Source organism: Mauremys mutica, chromosome 1 (assembly GCF_020497125.1).
Source record: "Mauremys mutica isolate MM-2020 ecotype Southern chromosome 1, ASM2049712v1, whole genome shotgun sequence".
NCBI classification, from domain to species: Eukaryota; Metazoa; Chordata; order Testudines; family Geoemydidae; genus Mauremys; species Mauremys mutica.
The window spans coordinates 65,010,950-65,033,832 of record NC_059072.1 but is presented as its reverse complement, the minus strand read 5'-3'; the positions used below and the strand labels follow the sequence as shown (position 1 = coordinate 65,033,832).

The 22,883-nt window shown below is 41.7% G+C and overlaps 1 protein-coding gene across 1 annotated transcript in view; it reads right to left on the bottom strand.

Annotated features, from left to right (window-relative positions):
• The window catches only part of CAND1 (cullin associated and neddylation dissociated 1), a 63,774-nt gene extending 61,689 nt beyond the window's left edge, over nt 1-2,085 (bottom strand). The window contains exon 1 of the mRNA XM_044978520.1: nt 2,057-2,085. Coding sequence (XP_044834455.1) covers nt 2,057-2,061 — 5 coding nt within the window. The 5' untranslated portion in view covers nt 2,062-2,085. The remainder of the gene's footprint in view (nt 1-2,056) is intronic.
• Nucleotides 2,086-22,883: the final 20,798 nt, after the last annotated feature.

Here is a 22,883-nt window from a genome sequence, read left to right as displayed (position 1 = left end):
AAACCAGCCCTCGGAGAGCGCCGTAGGGAAAGCACTGCCGTGTGTTCACACTGTCAGATTCAAGCGCACTGGCGTGGCCACATTAGCAGCTCTTACAACGCCACAAAGAGCAGTGCATTGTGGGAGCTATCCTAGCATGCAAGTGGCTGCAATGTGCTTTTCAAATGGTGTGGGGGTGGAGTGTGACAGGGAGTGTGTTGTGTGTATGTGGGGGGAGAGAGAGTGGGTTTTGGGGGGGGGCTGAGAGCATGTCAGCACGATGTCTTATAAGTTCAGACAGCAGCAGACCCTCCTCCCTCCGCTCTGAAAGGATTTATGTTGTCTTAAATTTTGAAATATATTTTCAAAGTGTTGAAGGTGAGTGAAAAGTAAGGTTGGTTTACAGATACACCTCTACTCCAATATAAAGCGACCCGATATAACATGAATTCGGATATAATGCAGTAAAGCAGTGCTCTGGGGGGGCGGGGCTGCGCACTCCAGTGGATCAAAGCAAGTTCGATATAATGCGGTTTCACCTATAACGCAGTAAGATTTTTTAGTGCCCGAGGACAGCGTTATATCGAGGTAGAGGTGTACATTCATGGAGTTTACATTTGAACACCCAGGCACTTGCACTCGTTACAAGAACTCTGAATCCACAAATCAGGAAAGAAAAAGATGCACTGCATCTCTATGTAAATAATTATTCTATAGTTCTGTATAAGGCTTTAAAGCTAATCCTTTAGGATGACAAATGTAAAGCTGGTTATCAGTTTTTACAGCTGGTTATGTAGAAATAAAAGGAAATGATTGCTGTAAGTCAGATATACCTAGCTGCTACAATTTTGATCCAGAGAAAATGTTACACTGACTTGTTCTGTCATTTATAAAAGGTGTTTTGCTTGCTAAGTGTGAATTTTGAATCTTGGTAAGACACCTGGGAAACTCTAGCTTATTACAATAATGTTTCTCTGTTGCTGACACTAAAGAATTATCTAGGTTTAAATCTGAAAAAAAAGTTTGGAAAAATAGAATACAGAGAGAGAAATTATAAATTCTAAACTCAAACAAACAAACAAAAAAATCACCAGTAACAGAACCCTACATTGGGTAGGGTATATGTGTGTTATTGTAGGTGTCTGAGTAGATAGGCATTACAGTTAACATACTATATAGAATACTATGTGCCAGGAAACAGAATTAGAGTAAGTATAGCAACAATAACTGAGTTTCCTGACTTTAGCATCTCAGCTAGAACATCACACTGTAGAGGGTTCATTTGGTTTAGTTTGATTTTTGGGTTGTTTGTTTCAGTTTTCCTTATTTTTGTATGCAGGCTACATACCATAGCGAATCTCAACAATTCAAAGTAGGCCATATTATAGGACTAAACAACCTGACAACTTCCTTTGACCTGTTAAAGAAAAGTCATTTTAAGTTTTCCTTTCACCAGCACAACCTCTACCTCAAGCTAACAATTATTCATCTGAAAGCTAGGATGATAGAATCCCAAAGTATATCTCCAAAAGCAGTTTAAAAGTGTTGTTATAGTAAGATTTCTAGAAATGTACAGAAGAAAAGCAGCAACTCACAACTTTCAACAAAAATGTCATATCCGGCTAGTCCAGATAAGCCCCTTTCAAAAGCAAAGGAAACTTTTTGAGGGGCCTGATGATTCCATTGACTTCAAAAGAAGCAAGATCAGGACCAAAGTGCTAAAAATAGTAAATGCATGTGATTAAGTAATTGACTGAAAGGGGCTGTCAAATTGCTTTGCAAAAGAATCCAGCTACAATAAACTTTATCATAAAATTGTTTCAGCAAGCAAAATACTGTAAAGAGAGAATTTAGAAAGCTCTAGACAGGAGGTCTGAAAGGGGTTCCACCCTCTGGTTATTTTAAAAAAAAAAGTATGTATATTTGCAGTCTTCACAGTCCAAAACTTTTCAAATATACATCATCCAAAATATAATTTGAAATCTTTCAAATGCAGTTTTACTCTCAAATGCATGGTTGACATAGAAATATGTGAGCAATTTACAGATACAAAGATTCCCGCCCCAGCCCTGCAAACCTCATCCTGGGTTCTGAAAGTCAAGCCAGGTTCTTCTATTCACACATGTCACCAGCTGAACACCAACCACTTGCATCTGCACTCTTTGTAAGACCTCTAAACCTGGAGTTTCTAAAGGCCAAATTATGCTTTCATTTATATCTATGCAATTCAACTGACTTTCCATTATGTTAGAGAAATAAGGGGGTTGAGGTAATATCTTTTATTGGACCAGCTGCTGCTGGTGAAAGAGACAAGCTTACATAGAACTCTGTAAGCTCTAAAGCTTGTCTCTCTCGCCAGACGGTGGTCCAATAGAAGATATTAATTCACCTACCTTTTCTCTCTCATATCCTGGGACCGACATGGCTACAACAACACTGCATATTCCCATTATGTTCACACACTGGTGTTCCATTGCCTTCAGTAAACTTGCAGATCTATAACCGATTGGAAGTTTCTGCAGTAAACAACCCTGTTTATGATTCACACAAAGGAAATGAAAACAACTCACACTTTAGCTGTGTTGACTGCTAAGACTTTTATAACAGGGTTAGCCAAAATGCAGCTCCGATGACCTGTGCACAGCAGCTAGGCCAAAGTTTAGCAGCTGAGTGTGAAATGAGGTGCTTCCATATGTTCCTGTTGTTGCTGTGAGTTACAGGCACAGAAGAAGTTTGCCTCAGTGCTGTAATAATGGAGTGTTTTGCCCCCAAAACTGTGTTTGTTTGTTTGGATATAAATTGAGCAACATAAAAGAATATCTTTGCTGGGCTTAGCAGGCCAATGCTCAAACCACTGAGCTATCCCGAAGTCTTGTTCTTTATTATTCTAGGTTCCACATGTCAGAAAGGTTTGGCCACACATGTACCCTCGAAAAGCTATGTAAATAGCCAGTGTGTAAATCAAAGCTGGTCTCAGGACTAATCTGCTTTACCTGCTAGCATTTTTAAAGAATTGCTAGTTTTGGTTCTTAATTAGGGATTCTTCATGTAAGGGGGATACAGGTATGCTTCCCACCTCTTTGTGGGGCTACAAATGATAGCCTGTAAAGATGACAAAATACACCATAAGTACACTTTCATGAACCAAGCAGAATGCAAATGGCTAAAAATAAATTGGAATGTATAAGTCAGATAAAACTAGACAGCATCTAGAGAGTGGCTTCAGGGAGCAAAATTGACTCATCAACAAGATCACGTAAGGTAAAGTGACTCAGTGCCACATTACTTCAAGAGTGGATGATGCTAGTTGCCAGCATACATCACTTGAACAATAAAGGTAATCCACCACTTGTCAAGATGTGTCTCTGTTCACTGTCACAAGAAGGCTCATGGGTTTTTTCCATTCCCTGTGGATGTTTCAAAAAAAAGGGATGTAGTAGCTCACAATTCATCTACAGCCCAGAAGGGGAGAATTTCTCTTAGTAAAACTACATTCAGGATTTTCTCTTTTAAAAATGTTATTTGAGAAATAAACTCAGATAAGTAGTATTAACTCATCAGGCACTGTGAGCCAAATTCAGCCCTCAGTGGCACAAATGTAAATCTAAGAATCTCCACTGACTTCAGTGAATTTCCATCTGTGTATAAAATCACTGCATGCATCTCTACACACATTTCCCCAGGGAGCCTTAATCCTGACATCTAACACCTGTACTATTCTGCACCTTGTGAGCAGAGATGCAGACCTGCCAATCATAGAATCATAGAACTTAAGATCAGAAGGGACCATTATGATCATCTAGTCTGACCTCCCGCAAGATGCAGGCCACAAAAGCTGACCCACCCACTCCTGAAATAATTCTCTCCCTTGACTCAGCTGTTGAAGTCCCCAAATCCTGATTTAAAGACTTCAAGTAGCAGATAATCCTCCAGCAAGCGACCCCTGCCCTATGCTGCGGAGGAAGGTGAAAAACCTCCAGGGCCACTGCCAATCTACCCTGGAGGAAAATTCCTTCCCGACCCCAACTATGGCGATCAGCTGAACCCCGAGCATGCGGGCAAGACTCTCCAGCCAGACACTCAGGAATCATATTAGAATGGCAATTTAATTGTGAATTAAATTTCACATTTAATCTTCATGAGGGACAAGAATGAGATTAGAAAATTCATTGTAATTCTGACCAAATCAAGATTTTCTTGAATTTTTGGATTAATGGAAAAGGTCCATGTAATATATAGGAACCGGGTAGTATCCCTGTAGAAGAGTATGCTAACCTCAGGCTTGCTCCTTGTGACTAGGCTTGGCATAGCTGCTCATTCATTGTCTCCTGCCTCCTTGCCAACAGCTGCTCTGGCCCTGCAGTGGTCTCCCTTCTTGTGGCTTGACCCACCAGCCAGGTCACTTCAAAGTCTCTCCCCTTCCAGGGTATCAAAGTCCCCAAAATAAACCATGCAGTGCTGTTATAACAAGGTTTTCAGTCCCAATTCCAGGCCCCATTGTCCTCCCACCCTTCTCTCAAGGCACTCTGTCATCCTTGTTCCCTTCTCTAGACTCAGGCCACCTTCCAGTTGTCTGGTAGGGGGACCCAGACCCTCTCACTACACTGGGTACCACCCCAGCGACCCTATAACCAGCAGCCAGGGTCTTCTTAGTCCACCTTCTTGCTGCTGCATCCCTGGGTTTCTTCTTACTCAGCCTCTCTTAGGATTCTCCAAGCTTATCCTTCATGCAGGGCTAAGACTTGCAGAGCTCTCCCCTGGAATCTCCCAAGCAATCCCAGCATGTAAATATAAACTTAAACACCCTTCTGCCCTCCTCAGGCTCGTTCCACTCTGATTAATTAAAATTAACCAAGAAACTAAAGGACATGAAGAGAAGAAAGTCTTGACTTGCCTATTCACCAATGCTAGGAGCTTGTGTAACAAGAGGAATTGGAATTGCTCATTTAAGAGCATAAATTCAATCTAGTTAATATTACTGAAAACTCATAGGATGATTCACATAATGTTGGCATTATCTGTTTCTGAGTCACTGATAACTCAGAAGGAACTGATCTTGAATACTTATGGATCAAGGTCCCAGCAAAAGCACAAGAGGGGTATTAGTTGGTGTCTGCTATAGACTACCAAATCACATTAGGGAACAGGATAACCAGCTCTTTATCTATCTATACTGTGTAGGGGAAAAAGCTGTGTGATCATGGGAGACTTCAGTTTGAGTGACATATGCTGGAGGTCTCATGCTGCCAGTCCTTGAAATGATTTAACATTACAAATGACAATTTCCTAACTAAAAAAGTGTTGCAACCAATGAAGGGGAAATCTGTATTAGACCTTATCCTAACAGATAACAAAGAAGTGATTACAGAACTAAAAATTAATGGTAACTTAGGTACAATGATCATGAGGTAAATGATCACATTTATAATATGCAAGCAAAATAAAGTCCATACCAGTAGTATATATACTTGAGGCTTTAACAGGGCCAGTTTCACAAAGTTGAAAATAATTATGAGCCAAATCAGCTGGGAGGAAGCATTTAATTAGAAAAATGTGAATGATAATGGGGAATCCTTCAAGAACACCTTACTAGATGCCCCAAAAGCTACAACTGAGGAGGAAGGCTGTGCTGGTTTTTAAAAATGACCTGGATAGGAGGGGAAGTGAAGGTATCTATAATAAATATTTAATTAATTACATGAATACAACAAATGGAAGATGGGGAAGTTGATAGTAATTAATATAAATAATAAATTAGAAGTTGTAGAAAATTGATAAGGGAACCAAAGGAACACAAGATGACCTGTATGGCCACCAGAGTTAAGGATAATAAGAAAGAGTTTTTCAAATATATGAAGAACAAAAAGAATCCTGACAATGTTATTGGTCCATCACTAGATGGAAATGGATCCATAAAATAATCAATGATAATGCAGAAGAGGCAGAAGTGTTCAATAAATATTTCTGTTCTGTGTTTGGGGAAAAAACAGATGATCTAGTCTCATCATATGGTGATGATATCACTCTTTCTATTCCACTAGTGTCTCTGGAGAACATTAAACAAAAGCTACTAAAGTTAGACATTTTTAAATCACCAGATCTAAATAACTTGCATCCAAGAGTTTTAAAAGGCCTAGATGAGGAGCTTGCTGGATCATTAATATTTATTTTCAATAAGTTTTAGGGCACAGGAGAGGTTGTTTTACCTTGTATTTGGCACTGGTGCAACCACTACTGGAATACTGTGTCCAGTTCTGGTGCCCACAATTCAAGAAGAATGTTGATAAATTGGAGAGGGTTCAGAGAAGAACCATGAGAATTACTAAAGGATTAGTAAACATGACTTATCATGATAGTCTCAAGGACCTCAATCTATTTATCTTAACAAAGAAAAGATTAAAGGGGTGACTTGATTACAATCTACAAGTATCTACATGGGGAGCAAATATTTAATAATGGGCTCTTATATCCAGCAGAGAAAGGTATAGCACAATACAATGGCTGGAAGCTGAAGTTAGACAAATTCAGAATGGAAATCAAGCATAAATTTTTGACAGGGAGGGTAATTAATCATTGGAACAATTTATCAAGGGCCATGTGGATTCTCTATCACTGACCATTTTAAAGACCATTTGATTTCCTCATATTATTAGTGTTGTGTAGAGAACAAAGACAGACCAGTACAATAGACAGACTATGCAATGAGACTTGGGCAGGGTTTCCCTACCTTTTCCCATTCATAATTCCAAAACTGCCATTTCTTCCTCCCAAGATCCCATAGTCAAGAATCCTTTACATCTTATGCAAACAAAGTTTTAAAATGCAGCTGTCTCACTGCTCCCAATCATGTCTCTGGCTGCTGGCCAAGAAAAACGTACACACACAATATCTCTGGCTGTGTCTTCACTAGAAGAAAAGGTGTGCTCTTCACTTGAGTTAGCTAATTCAAGGTAAAATCCTAGTGAAGACAAGGTAGTTGTAGTTTTATGAGTTAGCAGGTCACATTAATAGTCTATAACTCAACCTGCTACCTTGTGAGAAATCTCCAAACTGCCTTGTCTTTACTAGTATCAGAGGGGTAGCCGTGTTAGTCTGGATCTGTAAAAGCAGCAAAGAGTCTTGTGGCACCTTATAGTCTGTTAGTCTTGTGGCACCTTATAGACTCTTTGCTGCTTTGTCTTTACTAATATTTTACCTTGAGTTAGCTAACAAATTAAGAACACACCTTTTTTCCCAGCGAAGACAAGGCCTCTGGGGTGACTGATTGCTTGACCACCATCCACAAAAGTCTCTGCACATCCTGCCTGCCAGCAATCAAAATGCTCTGTGATTGTCCTGGGAAGGGACAGCTGTACCAATAGGAGGACAATGGAAAAATTCCATTAGTCTTTCACTCTGGGTTCCAATGGATCCTAGAAGCCATCCAGATACTATAAAGGGTTATTTTTAATTGGGAAAATCTTGGCTCAGACCCCACACAACTAATTCCTTATAGCACACCTTGGGGTCATAAGTTCTTTCAGAATTAATTTTCCTCTTGGGTACAGCCCTTTGAGTCCATCTTTACATATTAAAGTGTTAATAGATACTTAGAGAAACATTGATATGAAGAGTTTTTTAAACCCCTTTGATGACGATTCTCTTATGGCTTTGGCAATAGGAACAAAATATAGGAACAAAGTATAGGATTGATTAAACAATCCACTTCCCCAGCCCTCTCAGGATAATATTAAACTGTAAATATTTAAAGCTGTCAGGACCACTATTAGAATTTCTGAGTCCTGAGGGCAATGTGTTAAACTTGGTCCATCCATAATGCATATGTATAAAATTGGTGGCTCATTTGTGAATTTATGTATATGGATGACAAATACAAAACATAGTATCAAAAATGCAAAACCATGTAGCCAAGAATCTCTCATATCTCCTATTTATTACTCATGTGGGAAAAAGCTTCACAGAGGAATACTGCTGTGATTAGTTATACTGTCAACAGTAAACAATCACGGGTTAAATAAGAATAAATGTATATTGAAAATAAATCATCATCAGCGATCCCCCAAAGTTGAGGATGATTGTCTTTCATGGATTGTCTATTTCAAGTTATTTGTGGGTCTGCTGATGGCTGATCAGGCCTGTTCTAGAGCCACAGACTCTGCCACATTGCAGATACCTATTAATGAGCAGGGTAAGTGAACCTGGGATGTTGGTTTGAGCCATGACACTCTCTTTCTGTCAGTCCTGTTTCTCCATTACATGTAGTCACATCTGGCCCTCAAAGTGCTGAGTTCCCTGCCTCAAGCAATTCCTCCAGTGTTGTCAGTCCTAAGCTATAGATTCCAATGAGCTGATGTCAATATTGCATTTCCTCATATTAGCCTTGAGGACATCTCTAATGTTTCTTCTGCCCTCCTCTAACAGGTTTGCCTTGGCCGAGTGGAGAATAGAAAATTTGTTTTGGCAGTCTGAAGTTGATGATAGATAATCATTGCCTCAATGCTCGTGGATATAGCTTGCGAGAGGACACTGATGTTAGTGCATCTATCTGCCCATTTAATTCAAAGAATCTTACACATACAGCACTGATATTTCTCCAGCGCCTTAAGATGTCTCCTATATGTTGTCCATATTCCCCACCCTAGTGTATGGGGCTGAATCACAACAGCTTTGTAAACCATGAGTGTGGTTTTAATTCTGATGTCACAATCTTCAAACACCCTCTCTCTCACATGACCAAAAGTTCGGCTAGCACATTTGAGCCAGTACAGGATTTCTTCATCAATATCAGCTGTCTCTGAGAGGTGACTTCCAAGGTATGGGAAATGCACAACATTCTCTAGAAGGTTATCATAGATCTGTATTGCTGGTGCTGTGAGTTGTGCACCAGGAGCTTGCTGATAGAGGACCTTTGTCTTCTGGATGTTGAGTGTCAGTCCCATTTTCTGGTATGCTTCAGCAAAGATGTTGATGATCTCTTGAAGACCTGTTTCCAAGTGAGCATATACTACAACATCATCAGCATACTGAAGCTCAACAACTAGGATCGGTAACATTTGGGTTCTGGATCAGAAGCGGCCCAGTTTGAACAGCTTACCATGATCTGCCACCTGTGGACGTGTTGGATAGTAGTGCAGCTCTGCCCCCAGTGAAAATATATACTTAAGTTTCAAGAGAATGTTTAGAAATACCTGTTGCTGTTTCAGTATCTGCATAAGTGTTAATGGAGTTGTTAGTTCTCATTGAGAACTAATATGTTATTAATCATTTCCAGCAGGAAGTCACATCTGATGATATTTTTGGGACACAAAATGCATCTCTAAAAACAAGCAAAACAATATTTAAAAAATTCTGTGCACTAAAATGTTCTTATTGCTCTCAGTGTGTCTCTTGAAGTCCCTTCCAATGGTGATATGCCTTTCCTTCCGCTTCCCCAAGTGACCATCTTGGACTCTGGCAGAGGTCTAGAAATAGCATAAAAGCGACATTTTTCTTCTTCACAAGCAGAGGGCCTCTCCTTCTTGGGCTAAAGAAGAACTTTCACTAGCTTTCAGTAGCATAGGGCCTAAGGGATACAGTTGAGTAGTTCTGATTCCATCTCAGAGAGGTAGTTTGTACACATATAAAGTTCAAGTTGAACACATAGCTAGTTTATTACAATAAAAAAGGTAGAATTTTGCAATTGGCACAAGACCAGAGTTATTTGTGGGAATTAGTTTTCTTTGTAAAACAATTGAAAGACTTTTGTCCACAAACAAAAGAAGATAACTTTTGCTTCAGGAAATCAGTTCCCAACATACATTACCATGCAGTGAGTCATCTAATATTGTAATATCTGGAGGGTGGTCAAAATAGATTGGCAGTGATCCATGGTATTTTGTACTGCTGTGAAAAAGGTGGATTGAATAACTGGGTCAGAGTGTGTCAGCCAATTCAGTTGATTCATCATACTGAAACCCACTGACTCGAATACAGCTGTGCTTGAAGTTACTCACATGCTTAAGTGCTTTTCTGGATCAGGGACATACTGCAGGTGCATAAAGCAAAGAGAAAAAAAATCTTTCAGCTCTTGTTCAGCATATTATATTTGAGCCTGGAAGGTTTGGCTTTATTTAATTAATGTATTTGCTTTGCTCAGTGGTTTGAACACATCAGTTCAGAGCAAAGGAGAAATCATCACCTTTTAGTTCCCTAACTAAGGACCCAATTCTGCATAGTACTGAGTCAACGGGGAGGTGATGATGCTAAGCACATCACAAGATGTGCTCAGAACCTGGCACAGGTGAACCCTACTTGTCAAGTTTTCAGGACAAAATGAAGCCATGATTGGAGGCGTGGTGGATAAATTTCCAAAGCTCCAAAGTTTCATGGAAGGCAGTACTAAGCACATTTAATTCTTCTTTGTTTGTACCCACTTGAATGTTCTAGATAAATAATTTATAACTAATTTGCTCATTTGAAAGATTAGAAATAGAACTGTGTAACAATGTTGAGACTCACCAGCGCGGCACCTCCTGCTGGTCTTCTGGGAATTAGCTCTTTTCCAGCATATGGAGTCCCCTCTGCAGGTGGTGTCTCACCAGCCACTGACCCTGTGTTCCTCCTGGACCCCGGTGCCCTTTCCTTGGGGTTCTGCCCCAGCAGTACCCCCACACTCTGGGTCTCCCCTCCAAGGGGAACTCCCAACCCTCTAAACCCACCTTGCCTCAGTGGCTACTGCCAGTCATCATCTAGTCCCCACTCTTTGGGGCAGACTGCAGTCTGTAATGGCCACTCATCACTGGCAAAGGGTTAGGACCTGCTGCCTTTGCCTATTCCCAGGCTGCACCTCTGTAGTCCCAGTACCTTTGTAAGCCTTCGCCAAGGCCAGTAGCCTGGGGGCATACCAGGCTGGAGCTCCCCAGCTCCCTTGCCCTATTCCCCGGCACTACTCCACCTCAGGTACCTTGCTCCAAGACAACTAGCCCTTCCCACTTCAGGGCTAGACTGAGACACCTCCTTCAGCTCCCGGCCCACAGCCCTCTTCTCAGGGCCAGCTGGGCTCTAACTGAGCTGGCCACAGCTGTGGCTGCTTCCCCAATCAGCTTAGCATGGCTGCTTTTAACACCTGTTCTCCAGGAGTGGGGCAGATGCCCCCCTACAAACTGGAACGAAGCTCCATTTTCACATGAACTGCTAGACATTGATCACCGCAGCAAAGGAGATGCTGAACCATACTCTCAGGGGATGGCACTCGAAACAAAGTGTCTTTCAAGGCAAGGCAACAGGCCAGGTTTGGTGCAGTGCTGCAAAAAAGAGAGAGAGAGTGCATATTGCAACTGTTGCCATAGTGTCCCTCCATGTACAGTTCTCCTCACAAAATCACACTGTTTGTAGTTTCATCCTTAAGACAATTTGTGCATCTGCTGCTCAAAGATTAAACCATGTCTGTTAAAAAGACACAGGCTTCAGGGATCACATTAGTTAATAAATGACATGTTTTCTTTATTTGTGCAGCTAAGGGTACAGAATTAGCACATTTTTCAATTTGTGTTGTAATAAATTGCTCGCTATAAAATTGTTCTCTGGAGCCAGTGAAAATGCCCTGCCTGGCAAGCTTTACAGCTGGGGAAAAGGGAGAAAATGGCCTGATTATTCCTAAATTTCTCTACAACAATATAGTTGTAAGCCATCATTCAACCCCACACAGGAAATGTACTGCTCTCTGGTTTCTACAGCTGAATCCTTCATTCCTCAAAGGACAGGCAGCCTCGGTATTAGGCTCCTTTGTTTATTTTCTGCACTTTTTTAACATTGGTATTTTTATATTAAGCACCAACACAGCACCCTTCTTTGAGTGAGATATCCTAAAAAAACAGTTGAGCAATAAAAAAGCGGGAAATGTGGCTCAGCTGGAGCTTTTTGCTGAATAAGGGCTTGTACATAATTGAGTATCATAGCTATTCCAAATAAGTATTCCACAATAGCTATTCCACACTATCTCCCCATGTGGACACTCTTATTCCAGAATAAGATTGCCTTTTTCTGGTTTATCTTAATTCATTTCCAATAAATGATAAACCAGAAAAAGGCACTCTGTTGACAAATGCAATCTTGTTCCATGCATAACCATTCTGAATGCTGCTGCAAAGATCATTCTCCTAGCCCATCACTTTGAAATTTTCCACTGGCTTCTCCTTCTCTATTGCATCAAACATAAACTACAGAATAACTTCCCCAGATAGACAAGCCCTATAGCATTTAACTATAGGACACCAAAGGATTACCTTCTTCCCCTGATAATTTTCAAAAATGAAAATTATCCATTAAAAATGGACCTACCTGATTTGGAAATCTCTAAACATGAAGGGACCTATTAACCAGAGCCTTTGGCAGCAGGATGAAGTGGATGCATGCCATGGTGTTGAACAAACTGATGGGCTGATAGGTATATGTCATCACAACATACCTGTTAGTAAGTAATTTGGCACCCACTAGTAGCTTGTTAGTATAGATATCCTGGAAAGTCCTCTTTCACACCAGGAACTAAGATTTCTATGAATAAATAATCAGGGTACTAGTACAAGATGGCCCCTTATAATGAAAGTTCACCTTATAAGAGCCCACTCTTGGAGTCCATTCACAATGAATGCATACTGAATTCCCGTAGATAGCTATTTATTGCATATTTGCTTAATTTACCAGCAACTTCTTTCAGTCTCCAAAATACATGAAAACGCCAAAAATAAATTCAAATTAAGTCACACGAAAGACAATATCTGTTTCAAATCTCCAAAGAATAAAAAGACCACTCTGTTTTTTGGGGGAGGGGAGAAGAAGGAGTACAGTAGTTCAGCACTCAACAAATTCTCAAGATGGGAAGGTGGCTAGATGTGAAGTTGTGTAAGTGTTTCCAAAGCATTTCTGAGGATTACAGAGTGCAAATATCAATTCATGTAGCCAATGATGTCATAAGTACTAAATGATATCAAGAACTAATGGAACAATCACACCTCTTTATGCCACAGTGTCACCTTTTACAGAAGAAGCAGAATTATGTAGCAGTCATAATCCTTTATCTGATGATAGAAGACTCACTGAGAGTGATATTCCATTACAGTTCATATTTCATTTTTCAAAGTTGATCAACAAGTGCAACGAAGTCTGGATTCAAATTGCTAAGACAGTCATCATTTCATCTGTCATTGCTTTTTCATTACTTGCAGTTCATAAATAGTTTCAAGTCAGAGATCCAGTTTTCGCCTCCACTCTGTTCACCTCATGAGCCCAGGCACATTTAGAAAGGAAAATATTATGTCAAAAGAACATTTAATAAATGGTAATTGAAACAAAGGGAAGATTTAAAGAAAATAATAAAACTGTACGCACTGAATTCCAAGCATTAAATATTTTCTGTTTGACAGTAGGACTATACGAAAATAAGGATCCAAAGCAGTAGATGTGTTTCAAGTCCAGTTCATGCTTCCAGGGTCAGAAACCCCAATATGTAAAGTTGAATCACTCTCTGTGACAGTTGCAATAGAATTTTTATGCCTATAATAAATCTTGTGATTCCAGTAATAAAAACAATTTCACTCAAATTCTGGAGCTTTATTCTTATCCCTTCCAACAAAATGCAAGGAACTGACTGCATAGCAGATATGGGCATTATACATCACATCAGTTCAGAATGATCTAATCTGCTCTGATTCAGAAGTCCTGAAGAAATTCACTGCTAAGGAGATCCAGTCGTCAGGGTTTTTGTTTTTGTTTTTCTGTTCTAGTGTAGAAAAGCTGAACATGCATAAGAAAAATAATGCTTTGCCTTCCAGAGAGTTAACTTATCACAAAATCATTCGAGGATGGAATGCAGACAACTTTCAGGGGGGAAAATAGATACTGAATCTACTTCATTATTATCATCATCATTTCTAGAATTATTATTTTAATGATATTTTCTCAGAGGAATTCATAACAAGCCAGCAAAAAACAGAAATAAATAAGTTTCACTACTAGCTCACACCATATAAATCTAAATAACAACCCTCACTATGAAACACTCCACTATAATGATGGGGGGAAACCATGATCTCCAAACCCCAAAGTGTCCAAATGATCTTCCTGACATAAATGCAGCGCAAAGAATGTCTTTAATGTCCAGTTGGTAAAATACAAAGTTGTTGAAGTGTGTGTGTCCATATAGAATAATAATAAAGTATTAGAGTTTAGAGAGCTCAGTGGATTCATAATGGGCTCAGGAACCTTTTATCACCACAACATTGGTTCATATCCAGCCCAACTTAGTACAATAGTGATTGAATTCTATAGCCATCTGATAGCTATTTAGTGACCTGGTCTCAGGATTCCTAGTGAAGAAGTGTGCATATCACACACACACACAAAATTCTCCCCATAATTGTCATCCTTATTAATCTCCTCTGAATGAGGAAAGACTGAAAAACACATGGAGAATGAAAGACCTTCTCAATCTCTGAGATGCTTCCCCCTGCTTTGGATTGTGGAATATTGGCTGGGCAGCACAAGGAAGTTTATAATGCCATTCCCCACCCACAGCCTTTCTATAAACTTTTTACTTAGTCAACTGAATTACGTATTTCATCATTACTTCACTGTGGGAAGTGGATCACTATAAAAAAGGCATATTCAAATCCATCTAATACTATTAAACATTAACTGGGATCATTAAAAATAAAAATAAAAAAGATACAAAGCAAAAGTCTTTTTTCTCTCCTCAGGAAAATAAAAATCAGGCCTTGATTCTACTTCACTCTTTTGGTAATAATTTCTTCTTTAATCTTTTGCAGCATGTCATTAGCTTGCTTAATAACCACCACACACTCGTCTGGGTGTGTAGGAAAGGGGCCATATAGCAGAGGCAAAGTTAGAGCAGCTCCAAAACCTCTACTGACAATATTTTGTGAAACCATATCCAAAACCACTCCTTGAATTTGACCAATTTTAATTGGTCCTTTATTAATTAAATAATTATTATTTATTTGTATTATCATTACTTCTAGAAGCCCCAGTAATAGACCAGGACCCCATTGTGGTAGACACTGTACCAACATAGAACATTCTTATTAAGCATTGTTAAGATCTTGTATATTCTCCTTCACATGTTCAACCTTGTTCTCAGTGTCATCAACATTCCTTTCCAGATGCTTAATCCCAAACTTTTCCATCTTTGAAAGTCAGCTTACCATTTATTTTATTTTAAGGAATACTTATGTAAGCAGAGTCTGGATGAGCTCTCCCCTGACATCTAGTGGTGAGCTTTGCAAAAAGACTTCAGAAGCTGAGCTCATTTGCATGGACACATCCACCCTGCGTAGATGCTCAGCATGATGGGATTGCTTGCCCAAATGATCACTCGTGGCTGATTTTGAATCCCCAGTCTCCTTGTTATTGGGGCAGAAGTAATAAAGCATTGTTATCCTTGTTGTATGAACCGAGGGCAGCAGAACTGTACCTCAATGGCATACCCCAATGGAGGGACTCACCCTCAACTGAACAGCACTCGCTAAGCAGGGGACATGGGTTCCAAAGCCCAATGAGTTGAGTGAAGGTGAGGATAGGTACCTGTACATGGTGGTGTTAACCCAGTTGCTCTCAATGGTATAATAAAAGAGCTAATTTGGAGTCTTGTTACATACTGCAGAGCTGAAATCACTGATACCTAGGTCTAAGTATTAAACTTACTTTGGGAGAGTGTCTCTATTGCAAGAGACTGCCCAGTATACATCAGCAGTGAGGCTCCTCCATTAACAGCTGAAATAACTGAGAGCTGAAATTACTGAGAACTGTGTTAAGTGTGGGGATGGGGGTGCTGAAGACATCTTGGAGAGTGGGCAGATGGTGGAGAGGTGTGGCAAGTGGCCACTAGGGCGGTTAGTGGAGAGGCATGGCAAGCAGCTAGCAGGGAGGCTGGCGGAAAGGTGTGGCAAGTGGCTGGCAGGGGTGGTTGGCGGTGAGGTGTGACCAGAGGTCGGCTGGTAGAGAGGTGTGGCAAGCGGCTGGCAGAGTGGTTGGCGGAGAGGTGTGGTAAGCGGCTATCAGAGTGGTAGGTGGAGAGGTGCAACCAGCAGGGCGGCTGGTGGAGAGGTGTGGCAAGTGGCTAGCAGGGCAGTTGGCAGAGAGGTGTGGCAAGTGGCTAGCAGGGCAGTTGGCAGAGAGGTGTGACCAGCAGGGTGGCTGGCAGATATGTGTGACAAGTGGCCAGCAGAGAAGTGGTGGAGAGGACCAGAGCAGAGCCCTGCACAGGTGTGGCAATTGGCCATTGGGGCGACAGGCGAGTGCCCGAGCAGTGCAGTGTGTAAAGTGCCTCCTTACACCCCCCTACCACCACCTTCCACACAGGGTGGGAGGTGAACACTGAGGATAAGTCTCTAAACTCTGGGGCTACACTGGCCAAGGACAGCAACTATGAGTGGGGTACAGAGAAGGGACGGGCATGTTAAAGGGACTTTTGGGTTGCTGGACTTTAAGACCCGAGGGGTCTTTTGCTCATGGCTTGTGTTTATGAACCCTAGTTGTGGTGTTTTCCCAAATTAATGCTGAGTTAATTCCCTCCTTTTATTAAAAGTATTTGCTACACTCAGACTCTGTGCTTGTGACAGGGGAAGTATTGCCTCTTAGAGGTGCCCAGGAGGTGGTGTGTAATTGTCCCAGGTCACTGGGTGGGGCTCGAGATGGTTTTGTGTTGTATTGTTGAAAAGGAACCCCTAGATACTGAACCCGGCCCTTGTTGCTGCTAGCTCCACCTGGCAGAAAGGTTACACTTATAAAAGCTCTCTTGGCCAGAGATGCTCATCAAGAGAGATGTAACCAAATATGGTGTTCCAGGATTAACTAAAAAGTCTGACCACCACGGGTTTTTGTTGTTGTTGTTTTTCAGGCATTTCCCCCCCAGTTTTATTTTTACTTTTTGTCATGTAGTGATATTTCCATACTGATTAAATCTGCACTGATAATTACATGCAAAAGAGCAATTAGCACCAGATCATTTAATTGTGATGAATTTATAATTGGAACTGTTTACGACTGACAAGTGACTTGAAATGATGACAACTTGTTACCAGCCTGTTGAAGGAGCCCCGATACTACTGTGTTGGAGCCCCTATAAATAGATGTAAAAAGTGCAGCAACTGAAACTGAATTTCAGTGACATTGTTCCTGTGGAGCTTCCAGCTGAGGTTACCATTTTAAATTCACTAATTCTCTAGCACATCTTTATATTAAGCAGGTCTTTAAAATTGTCCCTTCACAGTAGGTATATTACCTAAGGGTATGGCTACACTTGAGAGTTGCAGCGCTGGGAGTTACAGCGCTGGGAGTTACAGCTGTGTAGGGAAAGCGCTGGTGTGTGGCCACACTCACAGCTACCAGCGCTGCAGTGTGGCCACATTTGCAGCATTTGCAGCGCTGTTGGGAGTGATGCATTATGGGCAGCTATCCCAGTGTTCAAGGGGCAGCAACGTGCTTTTCAAAAGAGGGGGGTGGGGTGCAGTGTGATAGGGACCAGGGGGGAGAGAGAGAGAGTGGATTTTTGGAGCCGACACTGTGTATCAGCTCCCTGCCTTGCAAAATCAGAAAATTTTCCTGACCCCTTACTCTTAATTGCAAACAGCCTGCAGACCAGATAAGCAGCTGCTCCAACGGACTCCCTTTCTCTCCCTCCCCCCGCTGTTTCTCTTGTCAAGCAAACACTCTTCCCCGTGCCTGCCTCATTCACAGCAAGGTAGTGGGTTTATCTCATTTGATTGTTCAGTCAGTTACAGATTGATCACAGCAAACAGGAGCTGTGTTTGTTTTTTAGATAAGCAGCTCCGGGAGCCCCAAGTTCACAACAAAACAAAGAGAGGCAGCATAACAAAACAAAGGGAGTAATTTAGTTAAAAGCATTCTGGGATATATCCTTATACCCTGGAGGCCAATAACAGCGCTGGTGTGTGGCCACACTTTACGACCAGTGCTGCAGCACCAGCGCTGCAAAGCTTATACCCCAAGCAGACCCATGTGTACGGCCAGCGCTGCAGCCAGGGAGTTGCAGCGCTGGATGTGCCCTGCAGGTGTGGACAGTTATTAATTGCAGCGCTGGAAAGCCTCCACCAGCGCTGCAAATCTCAAGTGTAGCCATACCCTAAGTGAGAGGTTGCAGTAAGTCAGCTGCTGCCAAAAGGCCAAACCTGGTTGCAATGTTAATCACACTGATCTGTGTCTGAATGACCTGTGCACACTATCTCCATTCCAGTCCAAGTTTCATTAACAAGTGTAAATTACATTTCTTATTTGCAGAACTCCAGCAGAGACTGAAGATCATGGATGATTTCTTTGCTTTTATTAATAGAAACTTCAATTACCTGCCCAGAGAAATAGCTCCCAGGTTCTGAAAATAATATTCCAACTGGACGCACAGTCACTGGAATAGTGGGTACGGGACACTCATATGCTAAAGAAGAAAAGAAACAGGTGAATAGTAGCGGTATGAAAAGCTGCTCAGACTGAATGACGAGTTCAGCAAAGATTTTCAAAGACCACTCCAATATACCACACATCAGTAACCATATCTTACATTTATACACTGTCTTGCATCCCAAAGGGTTCCAAAGCACTTTGCACATTAAAATACAAACCTGCATGAGGATAGAACAGTACTACCTTGTCCCTAGTTGTCCAGGAAGATTAACTCAAGTTTCCTTGGCCCTTTCTTGCACAAGTTTTCAGGGGATGGGATCTAAAAGGGCTACTGAAGATACAGAAAGGGTGAGAGTGCCTGGGGAAGGCAGGGCTTCTTCCTAGGCTCTGAGGCGAGAGGCTGTAGTTTGTGACACTTTTTACCATTGTGCCTTGTTTTGATTTGTCTTTATGAGAAATCTCTCCTCCTTAGTAAACTTACTGACAATTGCTAGGATTTCATCCCACCAGAACCATAGGCTCAGTATATGTGTCATTGAAATGCAGCCACATCTGCAGTGCAATACAGAAACTATTTAGCATGGTAACAGTACACAACAGTTTAGAACACTAAAGCCTGGTCTACACTGGGGGGGGGGAGGAGATGTCAATCTAAGTTACGCAACTTCAGCTATGTGAATAACGTAGCTGAAGTTGATGTACTTAGACCTACTTACTGCGGTGTCTTCACAGCAGTGAGTCGGCTGCTGCTGCTCCCTTGTCGACTCCGCCTGCACCTCTCGCAGTGGTGGAGTACAGGAGTCGATGGGAGAGTGCTCGGGGGTCAATTTATCGCATCTAGACTAGATCCCTGCTGGATTGATTGCTGCCCGCCGATCCGGCAGGTAGTGTAGATGTACCCTGTAGCCCACGAAAGCTTATGATCAAATAAATTTGTTGGTCTCTAAGGTGCCACAATGACGCCTGTTCTTTTTAAGTGAAGAATGTAATACTATATCCATTTAAAACTGCAGATTTAAGAAGGTCAAATGTAATTACTCACAGTGGAAGTTAGCCAGGGCACCAGTTAATACCCTCTCTCTTGTGAAAAGTCCCATGGATATTAGTGGTATCACTCATTCAAAAGACCGCCAGCTGCATGGTACCCCTTCACATCATTCTGGAACACTGGTTCAGTACTCACATGGAAGAAAGACTGCTATCTATTGATTAACTAACTCCTTCACTAAGTACCTTATAGTTTCATGAATATATCCCACCTAAGTAATGCCCTAAATAATACTTGCTTATCTCAGGAGATCTGATGTGACCAAGGCCCAGGAGGGATGGTTAATGTTATTTCAGAACGCAACAAACAAAAACACACATTTCTTTATGTTAGTGTCTATTTGAAACATTCAGCTTTGAACATGTATTATCAATCAATAGGAACAAATACACTGTTGCCTTCAATAGGATAGCAGTGAAGATCTGATGTGAGACCCTGATATTCTTTAAACTTACCTACTCATGTGCTGTATTTTATCAAGCTGTTTTACACAATAGGAAACAGTTACTGTACCAAGCAAAGATAAATATATTAGAAAGCTTCCTGCAGCACTGATTATGAAGACACAACTTGTGGCTCTGTAATAAGTTTTCAAGTCATAAGGTAGGAACTTGTGAGTCTTGTGTACGACTGTAACTGTTGCTTCATATTCCACAGATCATTTGCCCCTCCCTGTACATACAATGTCCTGGCCAGTTGTTCTGTGGTACCATTTCAGAAAAGTTTGCAATCTTTGAGCCTATGACCCATTGCACAGGCAGAGTTACAATCACTTAGCATTACCTCCTTGGAGACCAGTGTTCAGTTCAGTTTTTGCTTGGTTGTGCCTGCCAGCAGATACCCTAGGTAACTGTCAGGCACCCAGGTTAGTTTGGCTTAAACAAAGAAAGTTTTTATTTGCTATTTTACAGAAAGAGAACCTAAAATAAGACAGCTGAAGACATAGACGCCTTGACAAACACTCTGGAAATCTTTGCTAGGCTATTTATTTATATTACATTCAGGCTAGGGGGGTCCAATCAGGGACTGTGGCCCCCTTTTGCTAGGCACTGTACCTGGTCAAAGCAAAATGATGATCCCTACGTCAAAGAGTTTACAATCTAAGCATGTGACAAGGCACAAAATTAACAGAATAATTCCTTAGCCCTGTAGTATTATATATTAGCAGTGTTCTTGTAGCCTTGTTGGTCCCAGGATATGAGAAAGATAAGGGAGGTAAGATAATAGCTTTTATTGGACCAACTTCTGTTGGCGGAAGGTACAAGCTTTCAAGCTACATAGAGCTCTTCTTCAGGTCACTATGGGGAAGGAAGCAGAGTCTCTGAGCTAAATACAAGAAGGGACAGATTGTTAAGCAGAAGGGGTAATACACTTCACGTGGGAGGCGGTCACTTGAAATGGAGTGAGCAATTGGGGGTTAGATTGTTATGCATAAGGATTTGAAGCAGGCAATTAAGGGAAGCTGTCAGTGCCTTGTGCTACAAATTGTTGTAAAAAGCCATAAAACCAGAGTCCCTGTTAAGTACATGGCTTTTGGTGTCTAGCAGAATTATAAATGTAAGTTTTCAGGGTTGCCTTTTATATCTTTCAGGTTCCCAAAAAGAGGACACTGCCAAAGAGGGAGGCAGTGGCAGCTGGAGGAGGGGTACCTTTAGAGGATGCTGGAGGGGGTATTTGGGGTTGCTGGAAGGGATATTTGTACTGTGAGGGGGTATTTGGGAGGGTGCTGGAGGGGTGGGTGTACTGGTAGGGGTATTTGGGAGGGGATTTTGGGGGAGTGCAGGAAGGGAGTATGTGTACTGGAAGAGGTATTTGGGGGTGTTGGAGGGAGTATTTAAGGAGTGCTGGAGGGGTGTGTGTACTGGTGGGAGGTGTATTTGAGGTGCTAGAGGGGTGTGTGAACTGGTGAGAGGTGTATTTGAGGGTGCTGGAGGGGTATGTGTACTGGGAGGGGTATTTGGGGGTGCTAGAGGGGGTACCTGCAGCTTCACTATTAAGGTGGGGAGGGTAGTGTTGCTCCCTGTCATGCTGGCAGGGAAGCTCGTGCAGGCCCAGGACACAGCACTAGCCATCCATCAGTGCCTTTCTACCTCTCCCCCTCCCCAGAACTGGGTGCAGGGGCCTGGGTGGGTGCTGCAGCAGAGAGACCAATTGGGACACAGAGCCAGCTCTTTCTGCGCTGCAATGTCTGCACCACAAAAATCCCAGACACTTCCGGTTATTTGAAAAATCCACCCAGACAGAGGGCAGATGATCAAAAAAGAGAAAATGTCCAGAAAAACCCAGATGTATGGTAACTCTACCTTTTGTAGGGGTTGTGCAGGTTTCCCTTGTGGACAAGTATTGAAAAATCAGTCACAGAATGATCGCTTTGTGGCAAGTGTTTGTGCACAGGTGATATGGTGTTTTTGTCTTTTATCATTTTAATTTGTGAGTTCATTCAACAGCATAGTGATTGTCTGACTTCACCCACCAAGTTGTTATTGGGGCATTTGATCCACTGGATGAGGTAGATCACATGTTGTTATAGACATGTGTAGGACCCATGAATCTTGAAAGGTGTGTTGTGGGGGTGTTGATCATTGCAGCAGTGGAGATATGTATGCAAGTTTTGCAACTGTTATTCTGGCAGGGGCTGGTGCCACTTTGAGTTGATGTGTCCTGGTCCATGAGGAGCTTGCTTCTGCTTATGAGCATGGTGAGGTTGGGGGGTTGTTTGAAGGCTAGAAGAGGAGGTTCAGGAAAGATTTCCTTCATGATGTGGTCCCCATCAAACATGGGTTGTAACTGTTTGAGGATACCCTGTATGGGTTCCAATGGGAGGTGGGTGGTGACAACTAGGGGTGTGCAGTCAATGAGTTTCTTTTTTCTGTATTGAAGCAGGTTCTCTTGGGGTATTTGGGTCACCCTTTCCATACTGCGATCTACTTCTCAGGTGGAGTGTCCTTGTTTAGTAGTTTAGCCCCCTCCAGCTGCCCCTCACACCCCTTGGCAGTGTCCTTGTTTGCCAGTGTAACCAAATTAGCTTTTAGATGCTAAATCTTTTTCTTATGTTCTTATGTTCATGTCTTAATTGCCTTACATTATGTATGCGACTATGTTCAGTTAACCTTAAGATCAAAGATGCGAGGCACTCCAGGAAGCTAATAATATTATCTACATTGTCTTCAGTGTATCTATCCCTGTTATAATGAATGCCTGGCTGTTGCCTTATGTAAATGAGTGTAACTAGATTACCTGTGTATGCACAGAAAATTGAATGTTAATTTCAAGGTAGTGGGTTGGTGTCTGTTCAAGAAAAAACAATCCTCAGTTATGTGCTGTGCTCAAAACACTCGACAGCCTGTTTCAGTTATAAAAGTGAAGCCTCGGGCCTGCTCCCACATTTCTAGTCTGCCGAACTTTAAACAAGGAAAGGTTCAAGCCAGGAAGGTGGGTATCATAG